Source organism: Anopheles nili, chromosome 3 (genome assembly GCF_943737925.1).
Source record: "Anopheles nili chromosome 3, idAnoNiliSN_F5_01, whole genome shotgun sequence".
In the NCBI taxonomy this organism is placed as follows: domain Eukaryota; kingdom Metazoa; phylum Arthropoda; class Insecta; order Diptera; family Culicidae; genus Anopheles; species Anopheles nili.
In genome coordinates this window covers 68,382,041-68,400,812 of record NC_071292.1, presented here as the reverse complement: position 1 = coordinate 68,400,812, position 18,772 = coordinate 68,382,041, and the positions used below count along the sequence as shown (strand labels likewise).

At 46.3% G+C, this 18,772-nt stretch overlaps 1 protein-coding gene across 1 annotated transcript in view; it reads right to left on the bottom strand.

Annotated features, from left to right (window-relative positions):
* The window catches only part of LOC128723624 (breast cancer anti-estrogen resistance protein 1), a 111,190-nt gene that overhangs the window by 54,035 nt on the left and 38,383 nt on the right, over positions 1–18,772 (bottom strand). The window contains exon 2 of the mRNA XM_053817383.1: positions 610–753. Within this exon, the coding sequence (XP_053673358.1) occupies positions 610–753 (144 nt within the window). The remainder of the gene's footprint in view (positions 1–609; positions 754–18,772) is intronic.

The window sequence follows — 18,772 nt, the reverse complement described above, 5'->3', positions numbered from 1 at the left end:
CCAGCGTAGGCCTCTTTCTCGACGGGAGAAATTGGTACGACGGCTACTCCACATATCAACAGGCCCTCGGCGCTGCCAGATCCAAAGGTCGTGAGCAATCTCTGCTTCCTTTGCTTGTGGAAAAGCAGGCGTACGAGCTGGAGGAGATAAAAAAAAGAAACACGCCGGTCGTAAATTATGCCACCCTGAACGGGGAGCGCTCGGTTGGTGGCTCCCCAAAAAACTTCACGCTCCAAAGTACGGCCCAAGCTGTGTGAGTGTGTGGCTTCTTCATTTGAATATGCACCTCCAACTGCTGGTGGCCCTTTTGTGCACACCCTTCAATTACTACCACCCCACACCGCGTCGAGGCGTGGGACCTTTAGCTGCCGTTTGGAACCGACCAGCTCGACGTTGTAACTTCACTCCAGCGTTACGACCCGGGCGCAAGCTTGGAAGGTTTCCTCCGGGATTAATTTCGATGAGAAGCGAAACAGGTGAATTTTGTCTACGATTCTACCGTCACGAGGAAGAACGCTTCATTCTTCCACCGTCCGTGCATATGCAGTCGAAAACGAGAAAAGGAAGCAGAATAGGAGAAGAAGGTAGGTCATAAAGTCCGGTACTCACCTGACGACCTCGGAGCTGGCAGAGCCACCATCCTTTGAGCCCGTTGGTGTCGGTTTCGATGACGGTCAGTATTTCGCCCTTGCGGAAGGCGAGCTCATCCGTGCTTTCGGCGATGTTGTCGAAGGTTGCCTTGGCCATCAGTTTCTGAAAGGAGGCGAGAATTAGGACGAAATTGTATTAGATGGATGCGCTATAGAGTGGTAGTACGCAGGATGTGGGATGTTTTCGGAGGTAAGGCTTCGAAACCGCCGTCCCATCGATTCTCGGGTGTGATTGGTCCCGGTGGAGCTTTCCATCGTGTGGTGATGGGTTACGCAACTACGGCAGGTGATCATTCTAAATCCGAGGGTGGTAATAACCACCAAAATGCGAGATCTCAGAATTAGAAGTTATTGAAGGGTCAGATAACAGGAGAACGATAACGTCAAATCACTGGCAAGGGAATTGAGCTTCCTGGTTCAAGATATGAACCAAATGGGATACACAATTTCCTGAATTGTAAGCATTTTTCGCACATTTGTTTTATTATCGAATAACCTACATCGCTTATCGTGCTTCTTTGTGTAACATTGCACTTTCATGCGAACAAAGGACGTATTTTAAGTAATAGGATCTTTTGTTCCGAATAAAAAGAACCGCAGATGGCAATTTCCATTCCATTGCCGCGTTAAATTCATTTTTTATTGGTTCAATATTCCTATTACTTTGGTTCTTGGAAAATCCTCTCATGGTATGCCTTCACACGTAGACAGCTGAGGTTTGATAAGATTTATAGCGAGAGATTTGTGAGCGATAATAATAGGACTACTGAAATCGTAGACAGTCCTGAGTGAAATAAACAAATTTCCATTCGCTCCCTCTCCAAAGGCAAAAAAAAACTCAAACAGCATCCCGTCGAAGCGGGAAACCCGACAGAGCGTTTTGAAATGGCAATCGAAAGGGAAGAAACGTGACACCAGGGCTTAAAAGCGAACACATGGAAACTCAGTGGGGCGATTCGTTGTCGATGTCTAACAAAACACCGCAACACACAAAACCGGGTCGACTCCACAGTTCCTGCCGTCTCTGAGACGTCTTTCCCACAGTACAGCGATCAGTTTTCAATTAGTCTAATGATTTTCTTACGCCACACATAAATGGCATCCGATCCGCCATCTCCGGCTCTGGAGGTGGTTTTCAAGACGATCGAAACTCCCCGTACAACCCATCCGGTAGTATTTGGAATTGATGCTACAAAAACACACAAACTGTTGAGCTGATTTGTGAACATCAAAGCGCAGACTCTTGATCCTGTTTGGATATGTGTTTTCCGCGTAGGAGGCCGACTCCAGCTTACGGATGGCGTTTCAATTTGCGAGACCGACTTATTTATCTGCCGTCGGTAAACATATTTCTTTCGGCACCGCTGGCGGCGGCTCATGAAACCGTCCGTGGGATGCTGAGGCATACGTACCGTCTGTTGGAGCGTAGGCTTTATCTAGCCGTCAACACCTCCTTATTTCATACGGAGAACACACGATTTCTGACACCCTTTCAGTGGGCTGCAACTTATGGAGCATCGTAATCATCGCATGGTGAGATTTTCATCTTCATTTGCTATGATTGAGCTCCTCTAAAACGTTGATCCCTTCGTACATTGGCACAAATTTCACTTCTTCCCTCCTTGGGCGCAAGTTCTGCAGCTTTAAGATCTCGACCGCGAATCCAGAGATAATGGTAAGTGGCCGCCCTATCCGTTAAATGCTCGGAAGAGAAATCAGAGCTTCCGGAAGTGGTACGGCGCAGTGAGCTGGCTAAAAATTGACCCAAGTTGTTCAACAGATGCCTACTGCGATGAAGTTCGCGGAACACGACGACTATGATGATGATGATGATGCTGGTGATTGCTCAACAAGCATTCGCGATGCGATCTTATCTCGCTTGCCTCGCAGCAGTCATAATCACCCGTTAGCGGACCCGGTAGTTATGTGTCTTTTTTTTGCCAAATCGTTTCGAATCGTTTCGTTTTCCAGCTAGGAATCTGGTTGACTCATCAGTAAACGCAGATTCGAGAGCGCAACGACGCCCAACAGTTCGCTGTACGGGGTGTGTTCGCGTTGATTTACGGCTCTGCGACTTTTGTTCGCGGCGGAAGTAACATCCCGCGGTAAGGGTTTTGCTTGCTTTTAACTCGACGGGATGAGGCAACAAAAAACTGGATGCAATTGTACTTGCAAGTCCCGGCACGGCACCATCGTTGGCGAAATTAGCACGCTTTTTTGTGAATTTCCAGCCGAGCTGCGTTGAATTGTGACGTAAAAAGGCACCATCGTTTACAATGTGCTTCTTTGTGGTGAATGAAGAAATTAACAAATTGCCGTTGTAATCTAACGCTCCTCAACGAGAGAAAAACAGTGGGGAGAAGCAAAAAAAAAGGACTCGACTTCAGCTAAACCGAAACGTCACAAAAATGATTTATAATTCGCTTTGTTGGCGCCTTCCGACGCGCTTGCAAGCTGTGCCAAAACATTGTTTCGGTGTGTTCTACCGCAGGATAGTAAATCCGTCGTTGCAACCGACTCTGGACGGTATGTTGGTGTGCAACACAGCAAAATGCAATCCAAAACATGCCGCAGAGTAAAAAAATCTAGCTTAGAGCAATAAAAACCACGAGACCAAGCACAAAACTATCTTGCGCAACACAAATGTTTTGATGACACTGAGGCGGTTTTTCCCACGCATTTGTTGATAAAGAGAAAAAAAAAGAACATCCAACAGATCGCTGAAAAAAAACCATTGGAAAATAATATCCATTTGTGTAACCAGAGCGAGAATTAACGATGCATATAAAACCTGCTTAATTTAAACGAAATTGCTAATGAAAATGAATATTAAAAGAATAACCGAGGCACGACACACGAGTGGCAAGTGAAAAAAAGCGAAACCTAAATGAGAAAGACATAATTTTAAACGTTTTATTTGCGCTGCCATGTAAACAAAGGAGCAACAAAAAAAGCATAACGTATAACCTAAATTGGGAATTGTGCCTCGCGTAAATAAAGCAAACAACCAGCCGCTAACGGGGTGGGAAAAATAAATCCATTCAATCGTATGAGCTGCAAATAATTAGCCACATTCAGTGGGCAATTTATGCGCTTGAGTGCAGCGTGATGATGGAGTATGGTGTTGGTGTGGAAAAAAAAACTGTTTATCACCATCAAAAGCTCAATAAACGCGTTCGTTAAAAGCAATTCGCACGATGGAAAATGCACCCACCAGCCGGTATGACCAGTTCGTGTGCACTGGAAGCACTCGTTTTTTATTCCCAAGTGCTAATAGAACTATTATGAGCTAGCACGATACACATGCACCGCTGGCTTCCTGTAGCTCTCGAATTAATCGACTGATGATCTCAAGCCTGCTTGCGGGAATATACCGGGTGCATTTGCTGGGGATTTGCAAAAATAAAACATCGGCGGGCTCATTAGCATGCAATTAACCGTCGATGTAACCGCCCACCACCTTTTGCGCCCCTCAGCTAGAGTGAATTTGCAATGCGGAACAAGTAGGCGTTGCTGAGCGTTTGATTTTATGCACAAATTCGTTCACCAGGCCCGGGGGTTTGCAATCGTTTGACCGTTCATTCAACCGTTGACCTTTACGCTGGAAGAGGAACTAAGCGCTTAAAAAGTGAGTGGAGGTTCGAGACCCAGGTTCCTGTTTCTTCTGGACGTTCCACGACTGACGCAATGAAGACATCACACGCACCAACGCCACGGAGAGGAAGCCGACAACTTTCACTTCGCCCGCCTGTGTTCGTTTCATTGAGCGAAAGGTGAACGGAATAATTTAATCTACCTAATGAGTGTAAAATAATCGCATCACGCCAGGAGAATGGAGGCAGGATCGAATTCACGCGTGTTGGGGGGTTTGATTTGATTAGCAAAGATTGCTCAACAGAGGCGACCTTTCTCGAAGATGTTGAGTAAGAAAGGAACGTCGTATTCTAGCGTTAAAACACTCAAACACTTCTATTAGTACGTTCTTCTTATGAAAGCTTTTGCAGGGGCAGATATGAAGAATGGAATATTAGAATCACTTTCAATTCCATTCTCGAAACGGAGAAGATCGATTGTGGAAATCTGTGTGCACTCTAATCGAGCCACATAAATAATAGAAATGGGTTCCGTCCAAGCGAAACATAATCCTTCGCCAGCCCCCGCTAATTAATTCCATCATCCCAAAGCGAACCCAACAATGGCCACACGGTCGACGTGAGGAACATAAGTAACGATTCAATCCGATCCTGCTCCCCAGAGGCCCCAGAAGGGCTGCCGGTCTCGGACTCCAATTCACGACACCGATTTGACCACAAACAAGCAACCAACCGGGATCGCCATTCGTGACTTTAGTTTCAGTCCGGTCGCAATGTCTTGCAAGGCGCTGGGGACATTTTAACGGGAACACACGCGACGCGTACGCCGGCCGCATATATTTCTGTGTGTTAATAATGAAATACGAGGATTATGCGGCGATTGAATTACGTTATTTATCGAGCGATTAGATAAATTATAATTATGAGGTATTTGCGCGCCGCGGTACAGCAAAGGTGCCGCTGATCTCGGCATTTTTTACGCAGTCGTAGGGCCATAAATTCATCGCGTTGTCGCTCTAGATAGTGAACAAGTCTGCCTTTGTCTGCCGAGTGCAGCATAAGAAGATTAACCGTAAGCGTGTATATGTGCATCTAGCGACGTAGGGGAATGCCTTTGACGCTCAAAAACAAATTCCCTTCGTTGAGCTGATTCTTGCGTTATTAAATTCATCCTCTGATCGAGACGCGTGTTCTTGGCCATGCTTCGACATGAGCATCAGAAAGAACACAATCGATAGAATTAATCTGGCATTGATGCCCCGGAAATGCTGCTCCACAGTGACACATTCAGAACCCATCACATTAGGCGTCCAAAACAACCAAACAACAGGTTGACAAAGTGTGTTCTCCCTTTTCGAAGGGAGTTTTGATTACGCCTAGTCCTATCACCCCACCTGAAAATCATCAAAAATTCCGAGTTCCCGCTTTATCCCAATTGTCAGATTTATCACACAGTTCCCGGATCGCCATCGAGGTGAAATGGACATGTTTTTCCACATGTCAAAATGCCATCAAACCCTGCCTCGTGATGCGTGCGTCCACTTTACGGTCAGAACCTCCGGGCTATTGGCTGTCACCCCGTGCATTGGATGGACCAAAATTTATTCCACTTCAATCCCACGGGCACATCCCTCCTCCGATATCCGGTCCTATTCACTTCGTGTAATTGGCAACGAAACACTCCCGGGCGTCCCCACTCATTTTCTCTTTTCCAACCTCCATCGGACGTGCTTCTACGAAAATCGGACCATCAGCATCTCTCCGGCGTTGGGTGGGATTTTTCGAGGTAACAGCCCCAAGGGTGAGGAAAGCCCTTGAACTGCCTCTTCCCTGCCGGCATCATCGCAGCTCCATCCGCATGGTGTCGAGCCGTGTTTGGAATACCCAATGAAGTCACAACAAAAAGCCATCATCGCGCGCCAGGACTGGCCGATGGGCGCGATTGTTTTTTCAAACATCATACACCCGTGACCATCTCGGCGACCATGGAGATGGCCCTTCGTACAACGGAGAAGACGACATCGCGCACACTTCATGATACGACGCCCATATAACGGAGCACGGAGTCTGCCTCGGCGATAGCCAGCCGGCCAGAAAGTAAACACCCTACCGCTGATTGATTTATCCAGCTTCAAGCTCCTGGTGGAAGCTTGTTGGTTGCTGACGGTGGTCTGGCTCGCGGCTAAGATCGCTACACCCAGGAGGGAGTCAGTCTCAATCAAACGGTTCCACGCCCGTAATTTCCACGACCGACCTAACCCCTCGAGGGACAAGACTAAACAAGAAGTCCACCCAACGGTTACGCTGCTGCACACGGCTGCACTTCGGTTGCAAAAATCGATTTCGCTTCTCAAGCGCATCCACGTTACGTTCCCTCCGTTGGCTGGTGAATAAACATTTCCCGACAGGAAAAAGACAGCGCCGCCCGTGAACAGCGGCAGCATAAAACTGCACACTTAATTACTTTGTAGCGCAGTACAGTTGCATTTCCGCTGCCCCATCGGGAGGCTCGAGTCACTTTGATCGTTGGATCACACTCGTGCATCGGAAGCTGACCCTGCGTTTGGTCGAAGGGATCGAAATTGGACCGTCCGGAAAGGGTGCCACCGGTTGGGCTGGGGTCAAATTGTGTCTAATTTGTAATTTCCTGCTTTGATGTTCAGCGGGCTGTGTTGCGTGGACGTGCCTCAGGCAACGCATGGCAAAAGAGTGACGTAACAGGACACGAGAAGATGAGCCTTTTACGAGGGGTCCGAATTCCGAATAATGCAGTATTGCTTATTTTCCGCACCATTGAAGCCACCGTTCCGAGTGTGGACCCGAATTCGATGGCATTGGGATGAAATTATTAGTTGGCCCAGATGGGACGCTCAAAATTGTACCTCATATCGATAGCAATTACTACTTCAGCACACGCTCTTATCGCAACGGTTACGCCATCTAGGTTTGTGTTATCGTCGTTCGATAAAGTAACACCTTCGGGCACGGAGAGTGCGCCACCTCAACGAACTGCGGTGTTTGTCGAGTGAACGTTCAACACCGATAAGATAAGCCGCTGGGCAAACAGAAACGCAGTTGCCACTTGAAAGTTGAGATCGAGCACACTTGCGTGACATTTTTACGCGCCTTTTTCCGCGAACACTTCTCTAACGATGGTTAAAAAAAAAAAAGGAGAGCATTTTGTAACGACGTGGTCGCTGCAGTTATTTAGCACGGCGAAATGAGGATATTTTTGCACTGTGCAATTATTGTATGTTTATTTTAGCACTCATACCACATGAAAGGTTATTAGCAAAAACCAACTGTTTGCGAAACAGGCGGTACTGTTGCATTGCAGAATTGTGTAAAATTGAACGCTTCGAAAGCGCAAAAAGAAAGGGAACAGTTTCAGTATTTGGAGCTGCATCTCTATTTATGCAGCTCGATGCATACAATTGATAAACGTGCTGGAAAATCTCAAAACAACCGTAAATTTGTTACGACCCATAGAACGATTCATTTTTTTAAATCAAGCTCCTGTTGTGGTGCAAGCCGGCTTTATTCATTGAAGCATGCTTATCGTGGTGTGGTGTTAAAAGATTATAGCTTTAAGGCTTGGTGAGCATGAAGATCCCTGCTTTGGCATAGAAATTGTAGGATTTACTTGGCTTAAGCCGCAAAAAGGGTTAAAGCTGCCACATCATAAAAGCAATGCTGAATTTAAGTTAAGCAACTGTCTATATAATGACTCAACGACATGATTACTCACGAGTACTTTAGCAACGCCAATATTACATATTGAAACAACGCGACATTTAATTAAACCGCAATAAATATACATCAATTATTCCTTCAGTGAGATCATGGACATAAATTTCTCTATCATAGAAATCTTCTTTTCGTTATGTGGATCCAAGAACCCACCTCACTTTCTTACATCCTATCAGAATAGCCGCAAATGGCAAGCAATATGTAAACACAAACCAACCATCTGTCAAATAGAAGGCAAGCGGTAACTGATCGCCATTTTCATAGTCGACGGCGTCAACAAACTGACCCTGCTAGAAAATCAACCCTCCTCCAAACAGGCAACATCTCTCTTCGCACAAGCAATCGATTCCTTGTGCCGATGCCACCAGACGCCCTGACCCGACGGTTTCGGCTTGCTGCCGTTGAAGAATGGCGTTTCTTCAACACTCGCAAACGGGTTTGCAGCAGACCGTTTCGAGCGCGACTTTCCGCACCCGGTGCCAGATCTCTGCGGATGACCTTGCCGGGGCCACCTATGCGGCTTCATGTGAGAAAAAGGCTCATTTTTTCATGTTGCAACTTCCCAAACTACCGTCAAACCGACCATTGCATCGTGTGAACGCGCATTGTTGAAGGGTGTAAAATAAAAAAAAAGACATACCACCACTTTCTGCGGGCTGTTGCCACCTTAGTTGCCATTTTTCTCACACTGCCCCCAACCTGTCCAATGTGCCGACTGGCCGCTTTGTCGCAAACTTGGGCGAAGTTTGAGAAAGATTCGATCTGTCCGCACGGGAAAAGCATGTAGGCAAATGTTTGCCACCGGCAGTAGTTCGACATTCCTTTCGACATTTACCAAGAGCAAGCGAGGCCCTCCTCGACGACAGAGTCAGCAACCCGGAGGAACGTAAAATGGACACCACGGATAGGTTCGTTACTCACCCGCGTTCGCGTTCGTTGCTCCTTTTAGCGGGTTTTTTTTATGTGGCGTCGGCCGTTTCAATGCCAAACAGATGGTGGAAGCATGGCAGCAGAAGAAGAAACGACGGAAAAACCACCCCTCAACGAAAACATCGAAGCAAAACACCCGAATCACGATCGACAAAATATTTGCAAGTGAAGAGAAACGAAGCAGTAAGCAAAATAATAATAAAAAAAACAACCCTTAGCGGGTATGGGAGGAATTTTTGATTTTTTAACTCTGCTGCTTTTTTCGCTCTCCTGCATTGGGAAAAGCATCGTAAAAACTGCCCGTTCGAACGTAATTCACGAAAGATGAAGACATGAAGAAATATTAAGTCGATCAAGGCAGCTTACGCAGGGAACGTGTCGGTTGCCACACCAACTGGGTTGCTCGTGGGATTCGAGGCTCTGGTTGTTACCGTCAAACCGAAGGCGAACAATATTTGCAAGTTCAAGTGCTCCGTATTCTCGCGAAAGTACCCCCTGTGAAACGGAAACTGCCGGCTTCATTCGAGAAAAATCGAAAGGCCTTCGGGAACGTTGGAACGTGAGGAAAACATGGAGCAGAAATTGAAATAAACCCCACTGAGTCGTTCGACGGCAGACTGTTGCTACCGGATCGTGGCTGGAAGAACTCGCCACCATCGCGTGGATGATAAACTCGATCGATTATTTGTAATGGAACCCGAGTCTGTACAACCTGACATTTATGGATCTTGTGCTTGCCGGTTGGCTGAAGCAAGATCCGGGAATGATGGCGAACCGTCCGGGCTGAAAGTGGTGAATTCTTGCCCAATCTTCCAACGGCATACAATGCTGCGAAATCCATCGAACCGGACTGGAAGCTGAGAAGCACACGTCGATCGTGAGTCAGTATTTTTTTTTTGGCTGTTCACGTTCCCCCCAATAAATCGTACGATGAGTTATAGAGCTCCGGTAACGATGTAAAGACCACGCGGGATTACCCACCTTTCCGTGCGATGATAATATCCGCGAGCTTTTATGCTGACGAATGAATACCGAAATTCCTTTCGAACAGCGATGAAAGGGAAGAGTTCGATTGGTAAGCTTGTTGGTTGATGCAGACACACTAACGCAACACGTACGCCTGCAATGGGTAAACCTCCAAAAACGGCGACCCGACAGATCCGCAGGCGCAACAATGCACAATGAAACATTTGTCATGGTTTAAAGACGGGCTTTTACCCGACCCAAGGCTCGAGGACCCGAGGATCCGAGGTTGCGGCGTTACATTTCGCATGTCCATTTTCAGGATCATAAATGTTTCAAATCATAAGCATGTGGAAAATTAGTGACGGAAAACACGTGTAACAATGCACTTTGGGCGCACCGAAAAAGGGCAGCGTGCCGTCGCATTTATCCTTTTTCGAATACGCACGCAAATCGGGCGCACACTCCACGGATCGAAGCTCGAAAGGGCAATAAAAATCAACCGCTGTCGACGGATGGTCCTCCAGAAAGGATCCGCACAATCCACATTAGGCACTTTCTGGTGCCATTGTATTCTGTTTATTTTTCTTCGGAAGGGAATTTTCAGACTGAATGGAAGGCTACGGTGGGCTAATGCGGCAAAAAAGGGACTCACAAGTAGTTTACAATTCCACGGCGATCGCGATGGAGATTTTTACCCCGATCCCTAAGAACAAGAGGTTGTCTTGGGGCGTTGTGTTAGGATTTCTCTCGGAATGAATAAACAAACCACTGCTCGTCGTCGTCGTCGTCGTCGCGACCTGATCCTGAGTTGTGTATCATATGCTGCAGCAAATATGCACAGATCAGCGTCGAGAATCGTCCAGTTTGTAGTCGCCCAGACCACAAAAAGGAGAAGTTTAAATCTGACAATCGACGAGAATCGTAGCTTTTGATCACGTCGAGGAATCTTGGGGAGTCAATGAGCGAGATGACCAGGGGTCTGAATTTCCGATTCGAGGTTATAACGTTGATTCTACGTTCTTCTATAAGTAGTCATTTTTGCTCAGCACGATCGTGATTTATGCGACTTAATGTTGGTGGCAAGTAAAACGTTTCTACGGTAAGCTACTTAGACATAGGAAGAGGTTCCATACCACTTTATAAAAACCCTTTGACGGTGTATTCATATCTAATTAAAAGGCATGAAAGCGACTCATGGGACGAAGGTTGAGTTTATAAATAGGCATACGTTTCAATGCTGATTTCTTCAAGCTCTAGCATTGGAACCATTGGGACAAGGGTATTACGGGACTAAACTCAACGTGTCTGGTACGTGCTGCTCATTATCAAAATTATCGTCAAAGCGTGATCACGACTGGTGACCCTCGATGAAACTCCACCTGACTTCACGACGTTTTCATGACTTCGTGCTCGAGCAGCAAACCAACCACAAGTGCCGTTTCAGGAACTTCGCCTTCAGTCGGATACATTGACTACCATCGGCAGCGGAATGCCCGTCTATGCTTATGAGACAGGGATACGCCGTAGTACTAAGCGTGGTTTGGCCAATCTGCCGCGGTCGAGATAATCAGTCGCAGATGTTCAAAGTCGATCCCATGCATGCGGTGGCAAATCCTCTAAAGAGCGAAAACCTCAGGAAATCCTCGATAAGTAATCCTCCGGACCGAAAGGCGGTTTTTGAGACGTCCAGCAACATGCGAGCATTTCCTCAACTTTCCAGACGCCTCGATCCAAGTAGAAACCCGTTAGAAGAACCCTTTCGCCAACAGTCGTCGGTGGTGGCCAAACACACCCGAAAGGTGACTGAACCGAGGCGCCACCTTGGGACGCCATTTGCAAGTTACCAACAAGAAAAGTATCACTTTGTACGGGGAAAGTTTTGCCATCCGTTTCATGCCGGCTTGGAGCTAATATTGGCAACAACCGTGGCGAAAACCGACCGGGAAAATGAAGAGTGTGTGGGCTTTTCATTTCTTTTTTGGAAGAAATCTCTCCAACCCAGTTCGGTTTTCCGTTTATCGCGTGGTCATGGCTGTCCGGCTGGTTGAATCCGTTCCGGTCGAAGGTGCACCACTGCAGCGGGTGGAGCCAGTTCGCAAAGAAACTTCGAAAACGTATAGCCAATTCACATAAAATTCACCGTTGTTCTATGGATTGGCTGTGGTTGTCTTTTAGGACTTGAAACTGCTTGTTTGCATGCTTTGGTCGAAGTTTAATGATCTTTTCGACGGAAGGAAGGTGAGCAACATGATATTCTTTTAAAAGTTCCACTGGCTTGGTTAGCATTCTGTGCAGCAACAGTCAGACATTTAAATAGCCTTCATAAAGATTGTCTGGAAGTTCCTTTTTTGCTATCAACTTTTGTGTGTAGGTCAGAGGAATCGAATGTCCAATACAATCCAATAACGAGATAAGATAAACAATTTAGACCAACTTGATGAAGCTAACACTGTATATGGGACAAATATCAATTTCCAGTCTCTTAAGGTTATTGGATGATATTTTTGAAAAAAAAAAGCGAATACCAATTTTGTTCGGAGTGTTTTAAAATCTTATTCTGGAAATTTGATACCACGAGTTTTCGAATACAATTAAAGCATGAATATCTTCCGAGTATGGACACTGACAACGGAATCAGCATCATCATGGGCTGGATGTAATTCAAGCGAAAAAGTAACCAATTCTCACAAGTGGCAATTGAGCAATCGATTAGTTTTTGCCACCTACGCGCTTCCTTCACTAGCCTCCTCTACGGTGAAGTTGATCATCCGTACGCGCTTCGTGAAGCTTTTGTGCGACCAGAAAAGCCATCAATTGCAGGACGATAAAAGCTGTCATAGTTGTCAGAGTGCACCACACCGTGCAACGCTGCCACTCTTCCATGATGCACAATTGCCCATTGAACAATGGCGGGGAAAATGGTAATGAGCGTCATCTATTGCCGGTGTAGCAGATTGCTAGAGCCGGGTGGCACGAAGCTGGTGGTTTGTGCCGTTTCGGCTGAACATCGAACTCCGTTGATAGTCGTGCCAACCTCGTCCGTTGGGTGCCGTTTCATTACAACCCAACATCCAGACGACGCTTGATGGTCGGTCGATATGTTTGCCTTTCGTTTAATAACCCGACTCTCCATTCCATCGGAGAATGGTGCTTGGCAGATAAAATATCATCGCTCATTCAACTCCAGCCCGGGCGTACGAAGGGCTCTGGTCTTCCACCTGGCCCAACGTCCTCATGCCAACACCACGATTCATTAGACGACCATTCCGGGTTGGCTGATGATGCACATTTAATGAGAGTGACACGCCGTCAGCTCAACTATAAACGGTACTGATAGTAGAGAAATTGCTGCTGGGACGTTGATCGTCATAGGGTCATGTATTAACGAATGTCATTTGCATCCACAAAACGTCCGCAAGAAATGGGACGTATTCCAAACAGATTCCTAACGAGATTGAGCGTGTTTTGGACGTGCCAGAAATCACGTTATTGATCACTTGTTACGTCCAATTACAGAACATCCATGCGTATCATCGATGTCGACAAATCGTCTACCAGAACGCGTCCTTGGTTGACGTCATGTTGGACTTTCACACTTCCATAGTTATGTAGTCAACTCATGCAGAGGTGACCGTCCAAACCTTGGAATCTAAACTGTAGATAACCATTTTGTGAACGCAAAAAAAAACCTTAGCACACACCGCAAGATAAGGCGGTTCACCTCTCTGGCAGGGCTGAAATCTATATCACAAGTACGCCAACGCCTACGAGGCGTCATTGTTCAGGTGCAAATCAACACCATCGGTGACGCCATACAGGTACAGGTGTACGGAGCCAGTGGTGGTTAACTAGCAGCCCACTACATCGCCCAAAGCTTGTTAGCACGGCCGGCGATGGGGTGTTTGCGTACGTGGTTCGATAATTTTGCAACAAATTACCGCAGATCCAAAATGGCCGCCCAAACATCCGCTGGTTTGGGGAGATGTTCCCCAAGCGCGATTTTGTTTATTTTTTTTCGTTCCCAAACCCACCAACAACGGAGTCGTGGATTTGCTTAACGAGTTAGAGACGAAAAAAAAACTCCACTGTGTATGTAAACGTGACCATTTCGCACACTCGTGGGTCAGATCGAAATAACGCGCCCAGAGCCTGTGCCTAATGAGTGGAGGCGGGCGAGATGCTAAATGACCATCTGGTAAAGTAGGTATGTTGGGCAATGGTTGCGGCTATTTAATAGCATTGACCGAACGGAGCGTTTTGCTTCGAAATAACCGAAAGAGAGAGAGAGAGAGAAAAACAAGAGAAGCAAAAAAAAGCCCCAGAACCCGCTGACACTGAAGCGAACGAATTTCTTCCATTTATGGCCAGCGCAAGTCCACGACTCTGCGACCTAGCCAGCAGCCAGCCACCGTCGGGTGACGGTCATGACGGCATGAGCATGCATTTATGCGCCCGTGAGCTGAACAGGTCTTGTCCGACTGGCGATCCCCACCCCCGGGAGGCTTTAGGCTTCCGGATTATGCTGACCACGCGTTTGGCTAGGTGTGCGATGGTGGCTTTGGGGGGAGAGGCGATCGATAAAAAACGGGTTTTCTCGCAAGAAAAAGAGATGCTGTTGTTTACTAGCGGCCGATGGTGGATGGTTTTTTTTTTGCAACCCAAGCACGAGCCTCGTCTTCGTACGCAGAATACGGCTTTGTTTCTGCTGACGTTCGACGCTCTCCGCCAAATGGCACTTTCTAGCCTTCTAGCTTACGAGGGAAGTTCAAAGATGGGCTTTCAGATTGGAGAAAGAGTTGTTTCTTTTTCCTACAGCTTTCGCAGACCATTGCAAAAGTACCGATAGGGTGAATTCGATCTGGCTAAAGCACAGGTGAATCATCGCCCGGTTGGCAGGTGAATTTTATTTCGCAATTTGCAAGGCGTGAACCGTGCATGCTCGGTTAGATGCCTGACGAATCGCCTCTCCCTGAGGATCCGCAGCGTACGATTGGCGAGAAACGATTGGCCTTTTTTTACGATGATGGAAGAATTCGTCATGGAACGATGGGGAGGGATTTTATGGAAATTAACGTTTGCAAAAAGACATATTTTGTTCCAGGTGTGCTAGCGGACCATTGACCGCTTATCTGAGCAATTATCATTCTACGGGTGGGTGAGCGTTTTATTGGAAACGAATCGTCATTAATTGGAAACTCTCTACCCATTGCATTCCCCAGGGTGAGGGGGGAATTTAATTATTTAATTGATATTTTTCTTATCCCACCACGAGTGCCGGTTTACTGTGCTGAGCAACAGAACGAGAATAACTGAAGCCTTGGCGCTCCCGTACAGCTCCTGAGAATGTGAAAATTATCGTCTCACCGATCGTTTGCTACTTTAACTCGGCTGCGGTTCTCCACAATTCCCGGCCAAGCTGTAAGTGTTGTTTAGCGTTGCTGTTATCATCCAGCGAATGTCCACCAAGGCTGGAAAACAACCTTCCCGGCCGCGTGTGTCTGGCAAAAGGCATCAGCAACGCACACAACAGGCTCATTTATCATACTCATCATTATCTACGTCAACCTGTTACGAGCGCGGCACTCGAGCTTGTTTTGCTTGGGACACAATTTCACTACAGCAAAAAAAAAAACGGCGTAGTCTTGTGATCAACGAAGTGTCCCAACTCGATGTTTCTCAGTAAGGAAAAATTGTCAAATTTTGTAACGATTTTTGACAGATTTTTAGATTGATCTATGTGAAATTTTAACAACCATTTCTTGAGTCATATAAACTGGTTAGGTCATATGAACCATTTAGTATTATTAGATGTATTACTCACAAGCGTTGGTATATGATAAAATAAGTTGTATGCGTCGATGATGATAAAAAAAATATTATAATAAAAACACAAGAAGCTAAATATATATGCCATGTAGGGAAATATCCATTATATGAAAACCCTTGCCCCTCATTATACGAAGCAATTCCTTTAAATCATTAAAGGAACACATTCTGCAACATGCTTTGAAATTTCCTACTCCATTCAACGGCTTCCTGAAGGCGTTAAATAACTTCCTAAGTCATCATCAGCTGCCCCCGCAAAAAGGAAAAACCTCAGCATCTTGCTTACACCTTCCTTCTCCAGTTATCCTTTCTCTGTTTGCGAAAAATGTTAGTATACTGCACCTTCAAATGGTTCAACAAACACATGCTTTCCCCAGGACGGTCAAGGTGTTAGCTTATAATTTCATGCCAACTTGCGGCGAGTAAACAACCCTGGGGGTAGACTCCCAAGAACCCCATCTCTGCGATGGAACACTGATGATGTTGATGATGATGATACTGAACGCTAGAACTAACCTTTGCCGGTTTCGGCTCATCGTAGTCGTACATGCCCAGATGCATGCTGCTGCTGCGGCTGCTACTGCGAGTCGAAGGAGTGTGCGGGGACACTGGTGCCGACTGTTGCAAATACATGTTGAGGCCGTTGGATCGTGTACTTTTCTAAGAGCACCAAAGATCAGACGGGTTCGTTGCTTACGTTGATAGAAATTCTTTTTAGTTTCGGTTTTGTTTTCCTTTTCACTCTCTGCTAGCCGGATGATTTTTCTTTCCTCCCGAATCACCCGTTAAGGGCAAACGGTCAGTGTTTTCCTTTACGCTCGACCACCGGTGGTGTGCGATTTCGGTGTATGCTTGACTGCAAACCGGGCCACCGTATGGCATAAAGCCTGTACACACACGTTCCCTTTTACCGGCAAGGTAATTAAACGGTAAATCTAATTATCGGCAGCATTATTCAAACTTCACCGTCGTTACGAACACATGCACACAAGACGTACATGCTTGGCGTGGGCCTAGGCATGATTTTTTTGTTACTAGCCCTCAGCCACTCACTTTAACCCTTCAAATTAGCATTGGTTTCAATTCGCACACAACGAGCAACACAATGATACAGAGGGCGTGTGTGCTACAACACCTTCACGGGTGAAACCGACGTCCTTACGATGTTTGCACGACCAGACCCAGACCAATGCGGTATGGACAAAAATAAATTATTCAAAAACTAGCCAAATCTTAAGGATCACGAGATTCATCTGTTTTCATTTTAACTTTTGAATACCATCACTTTTTGCATGTTTTTGCCTTTCTCTTAGCTTGCATACCTTTTTTATTAACTTCGGAAAAAATTTTCCACTTTTGTTTTTCTCCAACAGATTTTCACTCAAATAGTAAAAAAAAACTAATGAGATACACTCTCTGTAATGATCATAAAAACAACAGAATTATAAAGCGAATTCATGACACTGATACCGACTCTACGTGAAGTAGGACTTTTTCTTAACCACACACCGAATAATTAACGATCAAGTGAAACAAGAAGAAAATAACACCCCGTTTCGTATTTTCCCTTTGCTCGTAACAAAAGAACGTTTAATTTAACGGCATCTTCGTTCTTATTTACTGCACACTGCGTGGTGTCATTTTCCACCCGAAAAAATGCTTCCAGAAACAGGAACGCAGCTTCCGAACCGCCAAACGGCAAGACACTTTCCTTCTTTTTTTCCGACACAAACAACCCCACACATGAGGGGCTTTTCTTTGCTCGAAATTCCGCCACTGTCACGATGAAAGAAAACCCGCCCAAAGACGCACCGGGGATGCTATACGTGTTGACGCTGGGTATTAATCACATTTGCCTAAACAAATTCCACACTCCACTTTCCGATACCACCGGCAAAATGCCACCCCCCGGGGTGGGCAGGGTAGGGTTGTTAGCTTTTTTTCGCAACCCCAACTCACTTACTGCACACACTGGGACACCGGAGACGGTTCCGTCTGTAAGCAGCCACCACGGCACGAAACGAATCGGCTTCCAGCCACAAAAACACGCGCCGGTATAGCAGCAGCAACACGGACACACGACCGCTCACATCGAGATGCGTTTTCCAAGTGAACTTTAGATTGCATGCTACAGAGCTTCGGTGAACCAAGGGAGCATTTAACAAACGCTCTCTCAAAAGTGCGGCGCCTGCTAAGCCAGCAGGCTGGAATGATTGAGAGTGACGATTACGAGCGAGAGAGCGCATGAACATAAACCGCCACAGCATAAATGGGCATAACTGGACGGTAAATGTACCGGTAAGTTATACGTGGACCGGTGTTCCTATCTCTCTATCGACGATAAATGGAAAGATAAAATTTATTATATTTTAAATTACCCATTCCATTCAACATGTAACAACATGCGGGAGTATTTCGAACCTTAAAATCCTCGAAAGAAAAACAATAATTCCACCTTTTTGACAATCTTGCGAGACACACTGTAGATGAACATCATGAACATGGATGAACTCGAAGAAGTGCGGCATCCGTTTACCGGCACCGGCGCACGCACTTCAAAAAAGCCGGTTTCAGGACAATTGGGAGGATTCGCGGTCCGTCCCGCATGCTTCTCTACCCATTGGCCACCCCCCCGAAGGTCGTTGCCAAGACTCCGTGAAAATGACGAACCGGAACCGTGTGAGCGCAGCAAGCAAAATTGCATCACCGCTATATTCGGGCACGTCTTATCGTATGATTTTCTCTATTTTTCCCAATCGTCAGTTATCAACATACACCCCGGTGCGATAAGATTTTGCCAGAAGCAATTTAAACACAACCTTTTAACGTACGTTTCGGCGTTCGGACAGCTCTTTTTCGTGCCTTTCCCAGCCAGCGGTGATGAGATGCAAGCCTCAGTAATGACCGCCGCAAAATTAAAGCCATTCTGGCGGCAGCCACGAATGTCTTCGCCGCCGGGCCGAAACAGGAGAAGAAGGTGTTTGTTTTCTTTGAGTATTCGTTGATTTTTGTGTGCTGTGCCTCTTCACGTTGTCCCAGCTGAGTTGATTTGAGCGA